The following is a 16,011-nucleotide window of genomic DNA, read 5'->3' as shown; positions in this document are numbered from 1 at the left end:
CTCTGAGGCTTCTGCATAGGTATGGCTTCAGGGATGGAGGCCACCAGCACCAGGGCCTGAGCTTGGGTCTCAAAGCCTGGAGTTTCCATCCCAGGTGTTGGGAAGGGGTCTCCGAGATCCAAGCCCTGGTCCCAGTTCCAGTCCTGATTCCATCTGGTCAATGGGGCTCCAGCCTCCACCTCCAAACCACCCTGAAAGCCTAGCCCAGGGCAGAAGCCTTGGAAGGGGGGGAGGAAGGGAAGGAAGGAAGGAAGGAAGGAAGGAAGGAAGGAAGGGGAGGGAGGGAGTTCAGCCCCATTGTTCCCAATGGCAGTGCGGCTGCATGCATGTGCCGCCAATGGAGACAGTGTGGGCTTGCTATCCTTGGATGCTCAAATCTGCAGATGGCAAGTCTGTGGATACCAAGGTCCTACTGCAATGTGAGATGATTCCTTAATTTGTAGAATCACATTTATTAATGCCCCCTTAACAGAGAAGCTTTGCTGGATCCATTCCAGAAAATTACAACATGAGGGCTATACCCTGCCGAAGGGCCTACCAATGTGTGCCAAGATAAGACATGTGTGTGTGTCTTTCCAATCCATTCTCCCAATGGTTGCCTTCAGTTCTTTTTCCCCCCAGCTGTCATGCAATGGGATTGCTATTGAAATAGGCATGCCCACAAAGATATAATCTAAGGGTTAAAAGAAAGGAGTCCCTCTTTCTCCAGAATTTTTTTTTAAAAAAAAACACCTGGATTCCTTCCTGGATTCTGAAGGAAGTTCGGTGGCTGAGTGAAATAAAAGCACCCATTTCAGTTTATCCATGTTGTAACTTTCCATCTAAAAACTGGAGATGGGGACAGTCCCTGGACCAGAACAGTCCTACCATGCAGGAAGGTGAAATGATCAGCTCAGGCACAGCACAATGGGGAGGATAAATGAAGGGAGGAACCAGCATTTAAATGGTGCATCTGGACTTAAAATGTTCACTCTAGCAAGAAAAAGCTGCCCTCTGGGCTCTGTCTTTGTGAAACTTTGTTATGGAGGCACAGGAGGATGTCAGAGACAACTTGAGGCCAGAATTTATTTATTTATTCATTTGGCTTGGTTGATAAAAAAAAGGCCAAGTAAATATAGTAGCTTCCTTCCAGATGTTCTGTAGAGAATCATAGAATCATAAGAGTTGGAAGAGACCACAAGTCCAACCCTCTGCCATGCAGGAACTCTCAATCAAAGCACACCCAACAGATGGCCATCCTGCCTCTGTTAAAAGAACCTTTTGCGGTTGTCTATATTCTTAAAACAACCATGACTAGCTGGGGAAAAAAACATATATATATATACACACACACACACCAGCTGCCCACTCTAACATCTTAAGGTTCTTTTCACAGAAAATTATATGTAGATGGATGGTGTTTGTGTGTGTGTGTGTGTGTGTGTGTGTGTGTGTGTGTGTGTGTGCACATGCATGCACACATGTGCATGTAAGTGTTATGGATGAATGTGGTGAGTGAATAGATGGATAATTTGGTATGTCTGTGAATAAATAAATGTGATTAGGTAGGCATGTATGAGAGTACAGCAGTGGAACAGGAGTATGGATGTAGCCTCCTGGCTTCTTCTCTGGTGTCCTACCTTCTGCCTCTCTAGCTCCAGTGGACACCAGCTTCTATTGTATCTACATATAATAACCGAGAACAGAAATTATGTACTTATTAGTCCATGTACCTTGAGATCTCTATGAACGTATTTTTGTTCATGAATAAACTCCACCCCGTTCACTATTTGCTGGAATTTCATTAGCACGTCCTCATTATAGTTTTCTTTCCCTTCCTCTTGAGCAATCCAGTTCTTCAGTGTTCCCTTCTCACAATAGTCCATACGTATGAAGAGGCAATTGCACGGAACAGCTTGCCCTGAGCTGATAAAAATTGAAATAAAGAAAGGATATACTATGAAAGAAAAGGCACAATTTCTCTGTGGAAATGAATTCTGGGACTAATAGTTTCACACATTTAACATCAATTACTTACAGAAGAATTCAGCAACAGTTGAGATGGATTACATTTCTAACTGAGTTTTGATTTTGGCTCTAAATTGACCAGCAGTAGTCAGGAGGAGCATTTCTTAATCTGGGCTGCTGCCAAGATGTTTAATTTAGCACAAAGTGGTATTTTTGTAAATCAATCAATAACTAAAATTGATACTGCAAGAAATACTACAAGATAGAAGAATTTTTTCTATAGGGAAGAAATACCCACCCACCCAATGTATGAGCAAACACAAAATCTCAATAATCTCTACTATAGTTCAGTAAAATCCAGCATGTATTATATCCTAAGGAAACATATGCCCATGGTGGCTTTTGTAAAATCAAACCTTCCTAGATGATACTCTGCAACAACCCTAGAGTCTTCCTCAAATTAAGTGATGTTTATCTGGCCACCTAATTTCAGTTGGGTCAACACTTATTTAAATCAATTGCAAAGTAATGACTCTTCCTGACAGAAAAAAGTGCTATTTTTAGAGAGACGTGACAATCTGGGAGTAGGGGAATAGAAGAATTTCAGAGAGGACGATTTTTCTAATATTTTTGTTTTCTTCCCCCAAGTTAGAAAATTTGAAAAAAAATCAATTATGGGTATTTCTTTTTAGAATAATAAATAAAATGTTTAAAGAGTTTATCACACAAGCCCCTTTCTCACCGCAATCATGTCAGTAAGGGGAACCGGATACATACCCGTTTTAAAACATCCTCTCTCACATGCCCTTGCAACAGTGCAAAAGGGGCCTCACACTCTCTACCACACTCTTCCCTTATACTGCCGTCTGATAATCCTACCCAGAATTCCTTTAAAGTTTGTTTTCTGATGGAGGGGTGACACAGAGGGGGGAAGCCTGCCTGGGATAGCGAGAGGGAGGGCACGGGGAGAGGAGAGGACACTAATGCCATGTGACTGTCCAATCTTTGAACTGCAACACAAATGACTTATCATACCTGGGGACTAATGGGACAGCTGCATGTTTGGAAACGTATTGATAGGTTTTCCAATCAATGACAAGGTGTAACCACACTTGGGTGGCAAGGCAGCGATGTGTTGGAAATGGCCTTGTGTGGTAAGTAAGCCAAAGGCGATATTTTCAAACTTTAAAAGTTATTTTTTTTATTAATAATCTTTATTGATTTTAAAAGTTATTTTAAAAGCACATGTGATAAAGTCCTAAGCCATAAGTTACTCTCTTGTAACTTGTAGTTCAATTTGTAACAAAAAAACAACAACAAAAAATCAATTTGCAATTACTGGCTGAATAAACTGCACTTTTAATATACTAAACATGATGATTTTATACTAAAACAATTTATACAAAATAAATTTATGCTCCTACAATAACAAGTATGATTGCAATCTGTAAAAAAGTCTAATATCTTTTTTTTTTCAATTTTCCAAACATCTCCATTTCCCAACACTCCCCCACAAAAAACTTGGAAATAATTTTTCCCCCAGGAACTGGAACCTTTTCAAAAATTTACATCTTTTCATTAATCAAGGAATATGTCTTTTCCCACTTTTAAAGTAACTGCAGATATATATTTGGGGCACATTGATTTATGACTATAAAGAATGGTTGACTGTTCAGAATGCAAACTAGAAAACTGTGGTTTGGAGTAAGAGGACACCACAAATCAAACAAGAATGGGCACAATTCAGCATTTCACTGTTTCTACACTGGCCCCTGAAAGACTGTCCCTCATTTTCACCCCACAACACAAAATTTGGGGGTCAAAATTGCTTTTAAAAATGGTCAGTAGTGCCTTTACGGCTGAAGGGTGGGGTATAAATACCGTAAATAAATAAATAAATTTTAGCCATTTTACTGGGAGTGAAACTCAACATTTCCAAGCCCAGACAAACCTTTTCCAAGCCCAGACAAGCTCCCAAGTGATCACTTCCAGTTTGGGAAAACAAGACCCATCTGGCCTTTAAAAAATACAAATCAGGAAGGAGCCCAAAGATACCAAAATACAGCAGAATTGTCAGTTATCTCCCTGGAAGCTTGAGCTGTGATCATGCCACTGACTAGGACTTTGGCTAATGTCCCAATACAGCTTCAGGCCATCTAGTAGCAAAATCCCTAAATGTGAACACACTCTATTTTCTCCAGAAGGCTCTTGAGGGATAGACTCCAGGATATCCACAACTACCAAATGGACAGGAACCTCTTTGGTTAGCGGAATGGTTAGAGCAGAGCTTTGATCTGATCTGTACGTTTTCCTACACTCTGGGATATATCACAAATCAGACATATTCTGCAATTGCACTGACTACTCCCTCCCAGTGAAAAGCCTTCCCCAGCTAGATCCACTTCCCCCACCACTTCCTATGAAGCAACCTTGCCAGAAAAGAACTGGCAAATGTAATATCAGAGCCATTGGCAATCATATTTGAAAACTCCTAGAAAACAGGAGAAATCCCAGCAGACTGGAGGAGGGCAAACATTGTCCCCATCTTCAAAAAGGGGAAAAAAGAGGATCCCAACAATTATCATCCAGTTAGTCTGACATCAATACCAGGAAAGATTCTAGAGCAGATCATTAAACAGAGAGTCTGTGAACATCTAGAAAGCAATGCCATAATCACAAAAAGTCAACATGGGTTTCAGAGAAACAAGTCATGCCAGACAAATCTAATCTCTTTCTTTGATAAAATTACCAGCTTATTAGATGAAGGGAATGCTGTGGATATAATATATCTTGATTTCAGTAAGGCCTTTGACAAGGTTTCCCAAGACATTCTTGCAAACAAGCTTGTAAAAGGTGGACTAGACAAGGTAACTGTTACATGGATTTGTAATTGGTTGACTGGCCGAACCCAAAGAGTGCTCAACAATGGCACCTTTTCATCCTGGAGAGAAGTGACCAGTGGGGTCCCACAGGGCTCTGTCCTGGACCCAGTGTTATTCAACATCTTTATCAATGACCTGGATGACAGAATTGGGGGCATACTTATCAAATTTGCAGATGACACCAAATTAGGAGGAATAGCTAATACCCCAGAGGACAGGATCAACATTCAAAATGACCTGAATAGACGAGAAAGCTGGGCCACAGCTAACAAAATGAAATTCAACACAGAGAAATGTAAGGTATTGCACTTAGGGTGGAAAAATAAAATGCACAGATATAGGATGGGGGACACCTGGCTTAAGGAGACAACATGTGAAAGGGATCTGGGAGTCCAAGTAGACCACAAGTTGAACATGAGTGAACAGTGCAATGCGGCAGCTAAAAAGGCCAATGCAATTTTAGGCTGCATCAATAAAAGTATAGTGTCTAGATCAAGAGAAGTAATAGTGCCACTGTATTCTGCTTTGGTCAGGCCCCACCTGGAATACTGTGTCCAGTTCTGGGCACCACAATTTAAATAGGATGTTGAGAAACTGGAGCGTGTCCAAAGGAGGGCGACAAAAATGGTGAAGGGTCTGGAAACCATGACCTATGAGGAACGACTCAGGGAACTGGGGATGTTTAGCCTGGAGAAGAGAAGGTTAAGAGGTGATATGATAGCCTTGTTTAAATATTTGAAGGGGTGTCACATTGAGGAGGGAGCAAGCTTGTTTTCTGCTACTCCAGAGAACAGGACCTGGAACAATGGATGCAAGCTACAGGAAAAGAGATTCCACCTCAACATTAGGAAGAACTTCCTGACAGTAAGGGCTGTTCGACAGTGGAACAAACTCCCTCGGAGTGTAGTGGAGTCTCCTTCCTTAGAGGTCTTTAAACAGAGGCTGGATGGCCATCTGTCCGTGGGGATGCTTTGACTGAGATTTCCTGCATGGCAGGGGGTTTGGACTTGATGGCCCTTGCAGTCTCTTCCAACTCTATGATTCTATGACACTTACCTATTTTCACTACTATGCTGCATTCCACTCTATATTAATTGTCCACCACCATGTGTGTGACACTGACGGCCAATTGAAGGCTCAATATTGCAAGTCAAACTTTCTCTAATCGCAAAGCATCAGCTCCATACATCTACATCAGTGTCTTGGTAGCAGGGATAAAGAAGAGAACATGCTGTTGTAGTGGTTTGAGTGTTGGGCTACAACTTTGGAGACCAGGGTTTGATTCCCTGCTCAGCCATGAAAGTCAGTGGGTGACCCTGGGCAAGTCACATGTTCTCAGGTGTAGAGGATGGTAATGGCAAACCCCCTCTGAAGAAACTTGCCAAGAAAATCCATGATAGTTTCACTTTAAGAGTCACCATGAATAAGAAATGACTTGAAGGCACACAAAAACAACAACAACAAATGCTTATCAAGAATGACATATTGACACCTCCCAGACCTACTGATTATGCAGCAGAATTACCTGCTATCACTCATGCTATCTTCTGATGAAAAACGATCTTCCCCAATCCAACAGCCAAAATACTGAACAATGTTTTCATGGACAAGCTTTGCTAAAGCTTGTACTTCTCTTTTTGTTTTCTCTTCTTTCCCACTAGTTGGAGGTAGGGAGAAAAAGACTTCGTTACAAATATTCAGAAAGGATATCTTAAAGAAATAATAATCATTTCCAAAATCAGTCATTTTAAGGTTAATTAGGATACATGATTTACTATAAAGATACTTGTAATATTATTAGATCATATCCCCACAATCAGGTTTTTTATTTGAAATGCATGTCCAAAAACAGTGTCAGAAATAATAGGGAAATTTTTTATATCAGGCATCTTCATGGGACATGATTTAAAAAATAACTACTCTAGCATACAGAAATTACAAAAACTTCCAGAAGAACAACTTGACTTTACTTGCTGGCTAGCTTTAACTGACAAAAAATCATTTTATAAGAATGACCAACATCTGGGAATCATGAAAACCCAAAAAGCATATTCAAAACATTTTACACAATACATGTTCTGCGTGGGAGCAGAAAGGAACTGACAACTTCCATCACTACAGGAACATACAAAAAAGTCTTAAGCACAATGTGTGAGTGCTTTAACATTTTGCATAATCGTTCTGTTACAGTACTATCTAAACCCTATATTTGGGTCCAAGTTACCTAGAGGATCACCTCCTCCCATATAATCTGCCCCATACACTCAGGTCCTCTAGGGCACATTTACTTCAGTCAGCCAGGACTAGGCTGGTGACTGTTAGCCAAAGGAATTTTTCTTCAGCTGGCCCTAGACTGTGGAATGACCTGCTGGAAGAGATTCGACAGCTGAATATGCTGTCCAAATTTAAAACAGCATTAAAGATTAATCTCTTTTAGCTGGCCTATCCAGATGATTTTTAAAACTATAAATTTTAAAGATAGATTATTTGAATATGTATATGTCTTGTTTGTTCTTTTAAACTGATGTATGTTTTAACTAATGTTATTTGATGCATATTTGTTGGTCTGTAGTTGTTCCCCACCTCAATCCATGGGGAGAGGCTGGTAAGAAATTATTATTATTATTATTATTATTATTATTATTATTATTATTATTATTATTACTACTATTGTTCTTATCTGATGCATATTTTTTGGTTTGTAGTTGTTCCCCGCCTTGATCCATGGGGAGACACAGGTATGGAATTATTACTACTACTACTACTACTGTTTGCTGATCACGAAGTGTACACTTCAAGTTTCATAGACAAAGGTCATGAAATAACATCTCAGTTACAACACATATACAACCAGTTAAAGAGCAATGATATGTAATCACTCCACAGTGGTCTGAGTATTAAAAATAACTTACTCTGTAAGCTTGACTCGCTTGACAGCATATATTTTCTTATCAATTTTATGTTTTGCCTTGAAAACATTTCCATATCCACCAGTCCCAAGTGGCTCTATATTTTCAAACTCTGTCAGAAATCTGTTTTTAACAAAATAAAAGGAAAAGAAAGGAACGGAAATCTTAGCATTAAATGTGGCAATAACCACCTGAAGGCTTGTTCTAAAATGTTTCCAGGGATAACTTTTTGTTTCACCAACCTCTTCCTTTTTTATGATTTCCATTTTGGTGGCCAAATTTATAGAACTATGCTTTTTAATATGCCTGGGGGCAACTGGTGAGCCAGCTTTATCCAATTTCCCCTTTCTCTGTTTTGCTGTTCACAAATGTTCAATAAGGGTTTCCGCAGAAAGATGCTGTTTACTATGCCTCTTGTAAAAAGGCAAACACAGCTACAGTAGGACTGACTAGAGCAGAATCCCATTCTTACTTAATTGTCATGTACTGACTAACATCAGAAACACAAGCCTCAGCAGAGTTTGAAACCTTTAGTCAGAAAACTGGGTTGATCACAACGTAACATGTCAGGACTAAAGCATTTTCAATTACAAAGTATATTAAAAGCACATAGCAATTGAAACAGTTTTGCAGGCTTGCATCCCATTCATCTACAAACCCAAACATTCTGTCCTTTCCCAGAGCTACCCTTCCTTTTCCTAGTATTAGGCTTTCTCATACGACTGAACTTAATAACTCACAGTTCATTATCTCCTCCCTACACATCTTATCAGTATCCGGAGGCATGAACAGCAAACAGTCTTTAAATAATTGTGTTACACATCTCATCATTCCAATACAAGGAATATATACAAATACAGCTAAAAAGCATGTCAGGCCCTATGATCCTGACATCAACTCAAACTTTATTGTACTTTTTACTCCAGACACACTACTTCAAGGCAATACAGAAATGTCTGTGTTTCTCCAGCCCCCCTTCATCTTCCTCCCAATGCTGATGCTGCTAAAAACCTCTAGTTAGACATATGACAAGATGGAAAATTGGACTGGATGAGTGTAAGAAGACTTTGTAAAAGGGAGATTCTTTGTCAGAGGTATTATTTAGTGAGTTATGCCTGCATAGGCTAGAAGTGGATATGTTACAAAGCCCAGTGCCAAGATTTGAATTAGAGCACACTATTAGGAACCACCACACAACTTCACATATCCTCTGAAGGTAAAGGTTTTTGCCTGGAGGAACAAGAATTCAAGATCTGCCATTATTCCTGGACATTTAAGTAATTGCTGAAACAAAGTTGCTGCTGGCCAACTTCTACTAGTATGTACCTTTCTGAAGAGGACAATAGCCAGATTGTTCCATTCTTCAGTAACTTCATATTGAGATTTCTGAAACGTGTTCCATTTAAGGCTGCCCTTGAAGAGGTCTCAGAGCAACTGGTGCAAAACACTGCAACCACTTCAATTTTGTTGTCTAGTGATCATTTTGTAGAATGCATTATATCAGTCATATATCATAGTCATATATCATGTGCATTTGTTTCCAATTTCTGGGCCCAATTCACTGCACCAATTCGTATTTTAAAAGGTGCCATTTGAGTCCAAGATATCTTAATGACTTTTCCGCCTATATACATATACGCATTTTCTTTTTCTTAGGCCTTGTTTTCTGTCCTACCACCTAGAGAAGTTAGGATGACGGAAATATAGGACAGGATCTTTTCTTCTGGTAGCACCCTGATTGTGGAATTCCATCCCAAAGAAAGTTGGCAGGGCAGTATCTCTGTCCACTTTCAAGTAGGCAGTGAGTATGATTTTATACCAACAGGCATCAGCGGTTTTTAATTGGCAATTTGTTCTATCCTTTTGTTGTGAGTTATTCCGACTGGTTTCTTTCTTTCTTTCTTTCTTTTTTTTTTTTTTTTTTTATTTTTTTTGGAGAACTCTATTGTGGTAGACAAGCATTTTAGAATTGTTTTAATAACTATGTTTAATGAAGCAGTGGCTTCATATCAATACATTTTTTTTGTTTTCAAATTTAGCTTTGAGGAAAATCTATTAATTCATCTACAAGGATTATCTGCAGTAACATGTTAATATGCATATTAGCTTCAGTAAAAGCAACGTCTTGTGATGCATTGAAGATTAAAATATTTGACATAAGTTTTCATGAACTATAGTCCCCCTTATTACTGGGCCACAATCCACAAGTGCTTACGCCACATAAAAACTTTGTATTTAAGGTGCCACATGACTCTTTGCTATTTATTAAATATATTCCTTAACCATCTTTCAGGACCATGGTCTTGGCCAATAATTATTTAGATCAGAGCCAATCACAGATTTCAGATTGAAAAAGATCCCGATATTCATACAAGAACCTTTTCAGTCACAGTTGGTCATTTTAGTTGGTCATTTTAATATAATGAATAGAGATGCCTGTATTCATCAGGTCTTCTGCACACACACTAGAAATTATCTGTTAACAAATCATGTGTCATGTCAACCGAAATCAGTTCTTTGTCTATACCAAGCTGATGAATTTCACATGAAATTAAACTGCTAAGGCAATAAATTTCACTCTTATTTTTAAACAAATTCCAGAGTATTTTAGCGTCAACTCTTACCCTTCATTGACAGTGTACCGACTTTCCTTCTGATGCAGCATTGAGAAGTTAGCTGCCAATCTTGGGAAAATAAAAATAAGAAATTGAAATGAAGATTCTGTAACATTTAAGTGTAAATACACATGGAAATGCAATTAATTTTTAAAATTTTAATTCTTTACCCCCTACTTGTAAATCAACTGACTAAAGGTTGTCCATTAAAAAAAAAACACATATGTACCTTTTAGGCTTCATAGCAGATCCTTTTGGAGTGGCCTACAGCAAAATGAAGAAAAGGCATTACTTTTGAACACTTTAAAAGTTGTACTCTAGTGCCAAAAGCTTAAATGTAAAAGCTTTTCTTAAAAAAAAAGAAAAAAGAAAGACAGTGCCAGATGTCACATCACTCATACCAAGAACAGTAGAAGGCAGGAACCAATTTCCTGTTTCTTGACTCTGCATTATCCAACAAAAGCACCTCAGGACTTGGAAGTTTTCCTACTTAATAGCTCTAGGTTTTCTGTGCTCTCTCCGTTTGGGTGGAAACCACTAAATTGTCCTTCCTCACTTCCAAAGTGTTCCCTGTCTGTCAGCATATTGGAATAAAATGCTATATTTCACCTTAACTGCCATTGCAACATCCAATGGAATCCTGGGTTTTGCAATTTAGGGAGGGGTACTTAGAATTCTCTCAGCCAGAGATCTCAATGAACTACAACCCCTGATTCCACAGGATGTAGCCATGAGAGTTAAAGTGGAATCATAGTTTTATAATTGTGTAGTGTGAATGGTCTGCTGGACAATTTACTGAGTCGACACAACTGCATTATGAACTACCTTAGGAACTGTTTGACTAAAGGGAGATGTATTTTTTTTTACTTTTGTTGTTGTTATTTTATAATGAATGTTGGAAAAAAAATCAGTAGACAATTAGTGGTTTTAAATTCAGTCCTGCTGTGTTAAAAACAAATATAGCACAATTAACATTTCAGAATGCATACACAAAAACCAATACCTGACAATATACAAAGTAATGACAAGGAAAACATTTCTCATACTGTACCAGAGAGGATGAAGAAGACTCATTCAGATGAATCCTACCAATTTGATCAGCCAGTTTGTCAGCTGTACTCTTGCATTCTGAATCCAAATGTACACCACTGCAGGAAACATATTCATGAATTTCATTATTATTGTATTCCAGTTCAGGTTTTGGGCTGTTATAGGTTTGGGGTTTTTTGGACAATACATATATCCATAATAGTTCATGTCCATTATGGAGGTCTGAGCCCACTGAGCTTATTATCACCCGCTCTTTTATACATAAACAGGATAAAAGGAAATGTCAAAGCATCACATTTCCCAAGATGAAAAAATAAAGTATCTGCATAAAGGCCAAAACTGTGACAGTGCTGGAGGACAGCAGCAAAAATATTAATTTGCCAAGTTGAAATTGTGGCAAAATGGATGTGTGCTGTTATATCACTTGTATAATGGACAAGATTTTGAGATATTGGCCTGAAACAGACAGACCAAATAAAGCAGCTTCCAGCTGCTTTGGGATGTGGCGTTTAGATGATGCAGTCTTCCAAAGTGGCAGGAAACCGTGCCAAGGCTGCATCAAGCCAGCAAGAACTGGTCCTTTCAGGAAGAGATTTAATCCACTCTTTTCGGCTACTGGCTTGAGATCGCTTTGGAAGTGGGCTGTGTGGTCACCACAGTCCCGGTCCTATCAGGACAGAAATGGCCAGAGGCCACTCCTTCCAGGCCATCTGCTTCAGCCCAGAGTACACAGAACTTCATAATAAAATGTGAAAACAAATTAGTAAAGAAAGTTAATAAAACAGTTTGCATTTAAAAATTGTGTGCGAGTGTAGAAAAGAGAGAAAGAGAGAGATTTACTCATTATGTCCAAACTATTAGCTGGCACGTTGGGGGATTTTCTCAATTTTAAGGGGTGGAAGGACTGAATACTACTTTAGATACCAAGTAACAGAGTATTTTAAATATAAAAAGTGATAATGTTAACTTAATAGTTTTTTAATGATAATACTCCAACTACAATTATTAGTGTGGGAAAGGAAATCCACTTCAAATTTTGACTTCTGCTTATTTGGCTTGAATCCCATCCCACAGGAATTCAATCAATTTTGGAGAGTTTAACCATCCTAAACTTTGAACAGATACTAGACTAACTTGGTTAGGAAACATGGAAAAAACATTTTTTCTCCTTTCTCTCCATTGGCTCTTCCCAATTCTTCCAGAAAGATGACACAAACTAGAAAATAAGTGGATGTCGCAGGCTCTCTCCTCAGGCACGGTTGCTTTTTGTTATTTAAACCACCACTGAAATTGTCTCTTACTTTGAGTATTGAAAAACTATACTATCTGATGTGTCCAAAGCAACATCCATGGCTTCTTGAACAGTTCTGAAAGACAAGTTTTCAAATTGCAGTTTAGGTTTCCTTCAAAGTTACGATGACACAAAAACTTTCCCCAGTCTTATTCCCCCTTCTTTTTGCCAGGGAAAACACAGATACCCCAAAGGCACTATATGCCTGGTCATCTACAGCCCAGAGAACCTGCATGGCAGTTCATAATCCTTAAAACCCATATAACACCAGTTTGAGAGAGTTAGCACTGGCTACCTCAGGTGGATGCGACGGTCAGGAGTGCTTGCTATCAGCTTCGGCTGATACGCCAGCTGCGTCCTTACCTGGACCGTAGGAACCTTGAAACTGTTGTACATGCTTTAGTAACCTCTCGATTGGATTTCTGCAATGCGCTCTACATGGGGCAACCCTTGTACCAAACCCGGAAGCTGCAAATAGTACAGAATATGGCAGCTAGATTGGTCGCTGGTATTTCCAGGTCGGACCATATAACACCTATCTTAAAAGATCTCCACTGGCTGCCTATTCGCTTCCGAGCTCAATACAAGGTGTTGGTTTTAACCTATAAAGCCCTAAATGGCTTGGGCCCAGGGTACTTGGAGGACCGCCTCTCTCCACATAATCCGCCCCGCACACTTAGATCATCCGGGACAAACCTGTTAGAGGTTCCTAGAACACATCTTGTAAGGACCTCACAGAGGGCTTTTACCATCGTTGCCCCGTCTTCCTGGAATAAGCTCCCCTTAGAGCTTCGCTCTGCCGCCTCATTAGATTCTTTTAAGAAGAATTTAAAAAACATACTTATTTAGATTGGCCTTCCCTCTTTAGTTTAATTGATTTTCCTCTGTCCTTTGTTTTTCTCCTTTGACTCCGAAATATTTGTGATTGATTGTTTGTACCCTGATATGTGTATTTTTTGACTCCTGTTCCTATTTTTGTAGTAATGTTTTAATTTTTTATATTCTAATTTAATTTGTATTGTAAACGCTATTGTAACTGTTTTTAACATTTGTAAGCCGCCTTGATCTTTTTTGGAAAGGCGGGGTATAAATAAAATTTATTATTATTATTATTATTACCAATATACTTCCAGTGTGAATTTAAGATACTGGTAATGAAATTTCAAGCCCTAAACAGCACTAGACTGTTTACATCTCGCTATATAACCTGACTGAGGTCTGTTTCAGGGACAATATAATGTGGGAGGACAAGAGAGAGGGCCTTCTCAGCTGTGGCACCCTAGCTGTGCAATGCCCTCTTCTTAGAGGCCCAATTGGAACAGATGTTGGGTTTTCAATGGCTTTTTATGAAAGCCTTTACGGTCTAATGATTTTATCAGACTTGTACAACCTTTAACATTTTAGAGTTTAATTATTTTGGAGTTTTTGACAGTAATTATTTTAATGTTGTAAATTTTAAATTGTTTGAATTGATTTTATTGTATGTCATCCCAAGATCCCTGGATACAGCATATAGATATTTTAATCACTCATTCAATCTATAAAAAAGTATATACAGAGTTTTTTTTTAAAGCCTTACTACAACAGATCAAACAGAACAGCTGTGTAACTTTGCTTGAAGGCTCATGTGTAGCAATCTGAGGATTACTCCTGCACATCAAAAACTGTGTACTTTCATCAATTCTGAAGTTCTTGCCTTGCCGACACCCAGAATAAAATTTATGGAGGCAAAACTAGGTGTTATCTGACTGCTTACCCTCTCTGGGATTCACCTAATATAATCTGTTGAGACCTCCAGAGGATTCCAGGAAGTCTCGGCAGATGATGTCATTATTCTGCATCTGGCTATGAGGACACAGCCAGGCTCTTGTTCACTGCTCCCCATTCTCTAAAAGTCACTAAATGGAAATGAAATGGTGGTTGCAGTAGCTGAAAGGTGAGTCCTGAGAAGTCCTGAGTCCTGTTTCCCATCTGCCATTTTTGAGTAAAGTGATCAAGAGGGCTGTCGCTCTTCAGCTCCAAGTGGTCTTGGATGAAGCTGATTTTCTTGATCCATTTCAAACTGGCTTCAGGACGGGATATGGGGTGGAAACTGCCATGGTCACCTTAACCGATGACCTCTGTCTAAGCATCAACAGAGGAAGCGTGACCCTGCTGGTGCTATTAGACCTCTCAGCGGCATTTGACACAATAGACCATGACATCCTCTTGGAACACCTGAGAAAGCTAGGAATTGCAGGCACTGCTTTGCAGTGGTTCCATTCCTTCCTCTCAGGTAGATTCCAGAGGGTGATGCTCAGGGACAGTTGCTCTTCAAAATCAGAACTTGTGGCATCCCTCAGGGTGCCATCCTGTCCCCGATGTTATTCAACATCTATATGAAGCCGCTGGGAGAAATCATCCATAGACATGGAGCGGGTTGTTATCAGTATGCTGATGACACCCAAATATATTTCTCTATGTCTCGGTCATCAGCAACGATGACAGATGGCATTTACCCCCTCAATCAATGTCTTGCATCAGTAATGGACTGGATGAGGGGAAACAGGCTCAAGCTGAATCCAGACAAAATGGAAGTACTTACAGTAGGGGCCCCCAAACCAGGTATCGGGCTGCAACCTCCAGTCCTAGAGGGGTTCACACTCCCCTCAAAGGACTGTGTTCGCAGCTTAGCGGTGCTTCTCGACTCGTCGCTTCAGATGAGAAATCAGGTGAATGCAACGGTCAAGAGTGCCCATTATCAGCTTCGGCTGATATGTCAGCTGCACCCTTTCCTGGAGCTGGGTGACCTTGAAATTATAGTACATGCGCTGGTAACCTCAAGACTTGATTTTTGCAATGCGCTCTACATGGGGCTACCCTTGTGCCTAGTCCGGAAACTTCAACTGGTACTGAATATGGCAGCCAGATTGATTACAGGAACAACTAGGAGTGACCATATTACACCAATATTGAAATCATTCCACTGGCTGCCTATTAGTTTCTGGGCATATTACAAGGTGGTGGTCATTACCTTTAAAGCCCTTCATGGCTTGGGCCCAACCTACTTAAGGGATCGCCTCCTTCCATATAATCTGCCCCGTGCACTCAGATCCTCTGGGAGGAATTTGTTGCAGTCCACAAAGACCAGATTGACGGCGACCTCCCAGAGGACGTCTTCCGTGATTGCTCCCACTTCATGGAATGGCCTGCCGTACAGGATCCGTCAAATTACCAACCTAGAGAGCTTCAAGAAAGCTGTCAAGACGGATTTCATACGGCAGGCCTTCCCGGAATAGAACCCGGCCACATAAAGATCCCCCCACAGACATATATAA

General features: G+C 39.8%; 1 protein-coding gene across 2 annotated transcripts in view; it reads right to left on the bottom strand.

Moving 5' to 3' along the window:
* The window catches only part of EIF2AK2 (eukaryotic translation initiation factor 2 alpha kinase 2), a 37,033-nt gene that overhangs the window by 4,874 nt on the left and 16,148 nt on the right, over positions 1–16,011 (bottom strand). The window contains exons 7-13 of one of the 2 annotated variants that reach the window (XM_042446432.1): positions 12,705–12,770; positions 11,405–11,501; positions 10,583–10,617; positions 10,363–10,422; positions 7,742–7,861; positions 6,355–6,486; positions 1,713–1,905 (exon numbers count right to left, since the gene is read on the bottom strand). In XM_042446432.1, the coding sequence (XP_042302366.1) occupies positions 1,713–1,905; positions 6,355–6,486; positions 7,742–7,861; positions 10,363–10,422; positions 10,583–10,617; positions 11,405–11,501; positions 12,705–12,770 (703 nt within the window). The remainder of the gene's footprint in view (positions 1–1,712; positions 1,906–6,354; positions 6,487–7,741; positions 7,862–10,362; positions 10,423–10,582; positions 10,618–11,404; positions 11,502–12,704; positions 12,771–16,011) is intronic. The other variant, XM_042446433.1, reaches the window with a different exon arrangement.

This window comes from Sceloporus undulatus, chromosome 1 (genome assembly GCF_019175285.1).
Source record: "Sceloporus undulatus isolate JIND9_A2432 ecotype Alabama chromosome 1, SceUnd_v1.1, whole genome shotgun sequence".
Taxonomy (NCBI): Eukaryota; Metazoa; Chordata; class Lepidosauria; order Squamata; family Phrynosomatidae; genus Sceloporus; species Sceloporus undulatus.
The sequence above is the reverse complement of the archived record's forward strand: the minus strand, read 5'-3'. Positions and strand labels throughout refer to the sequence as shown.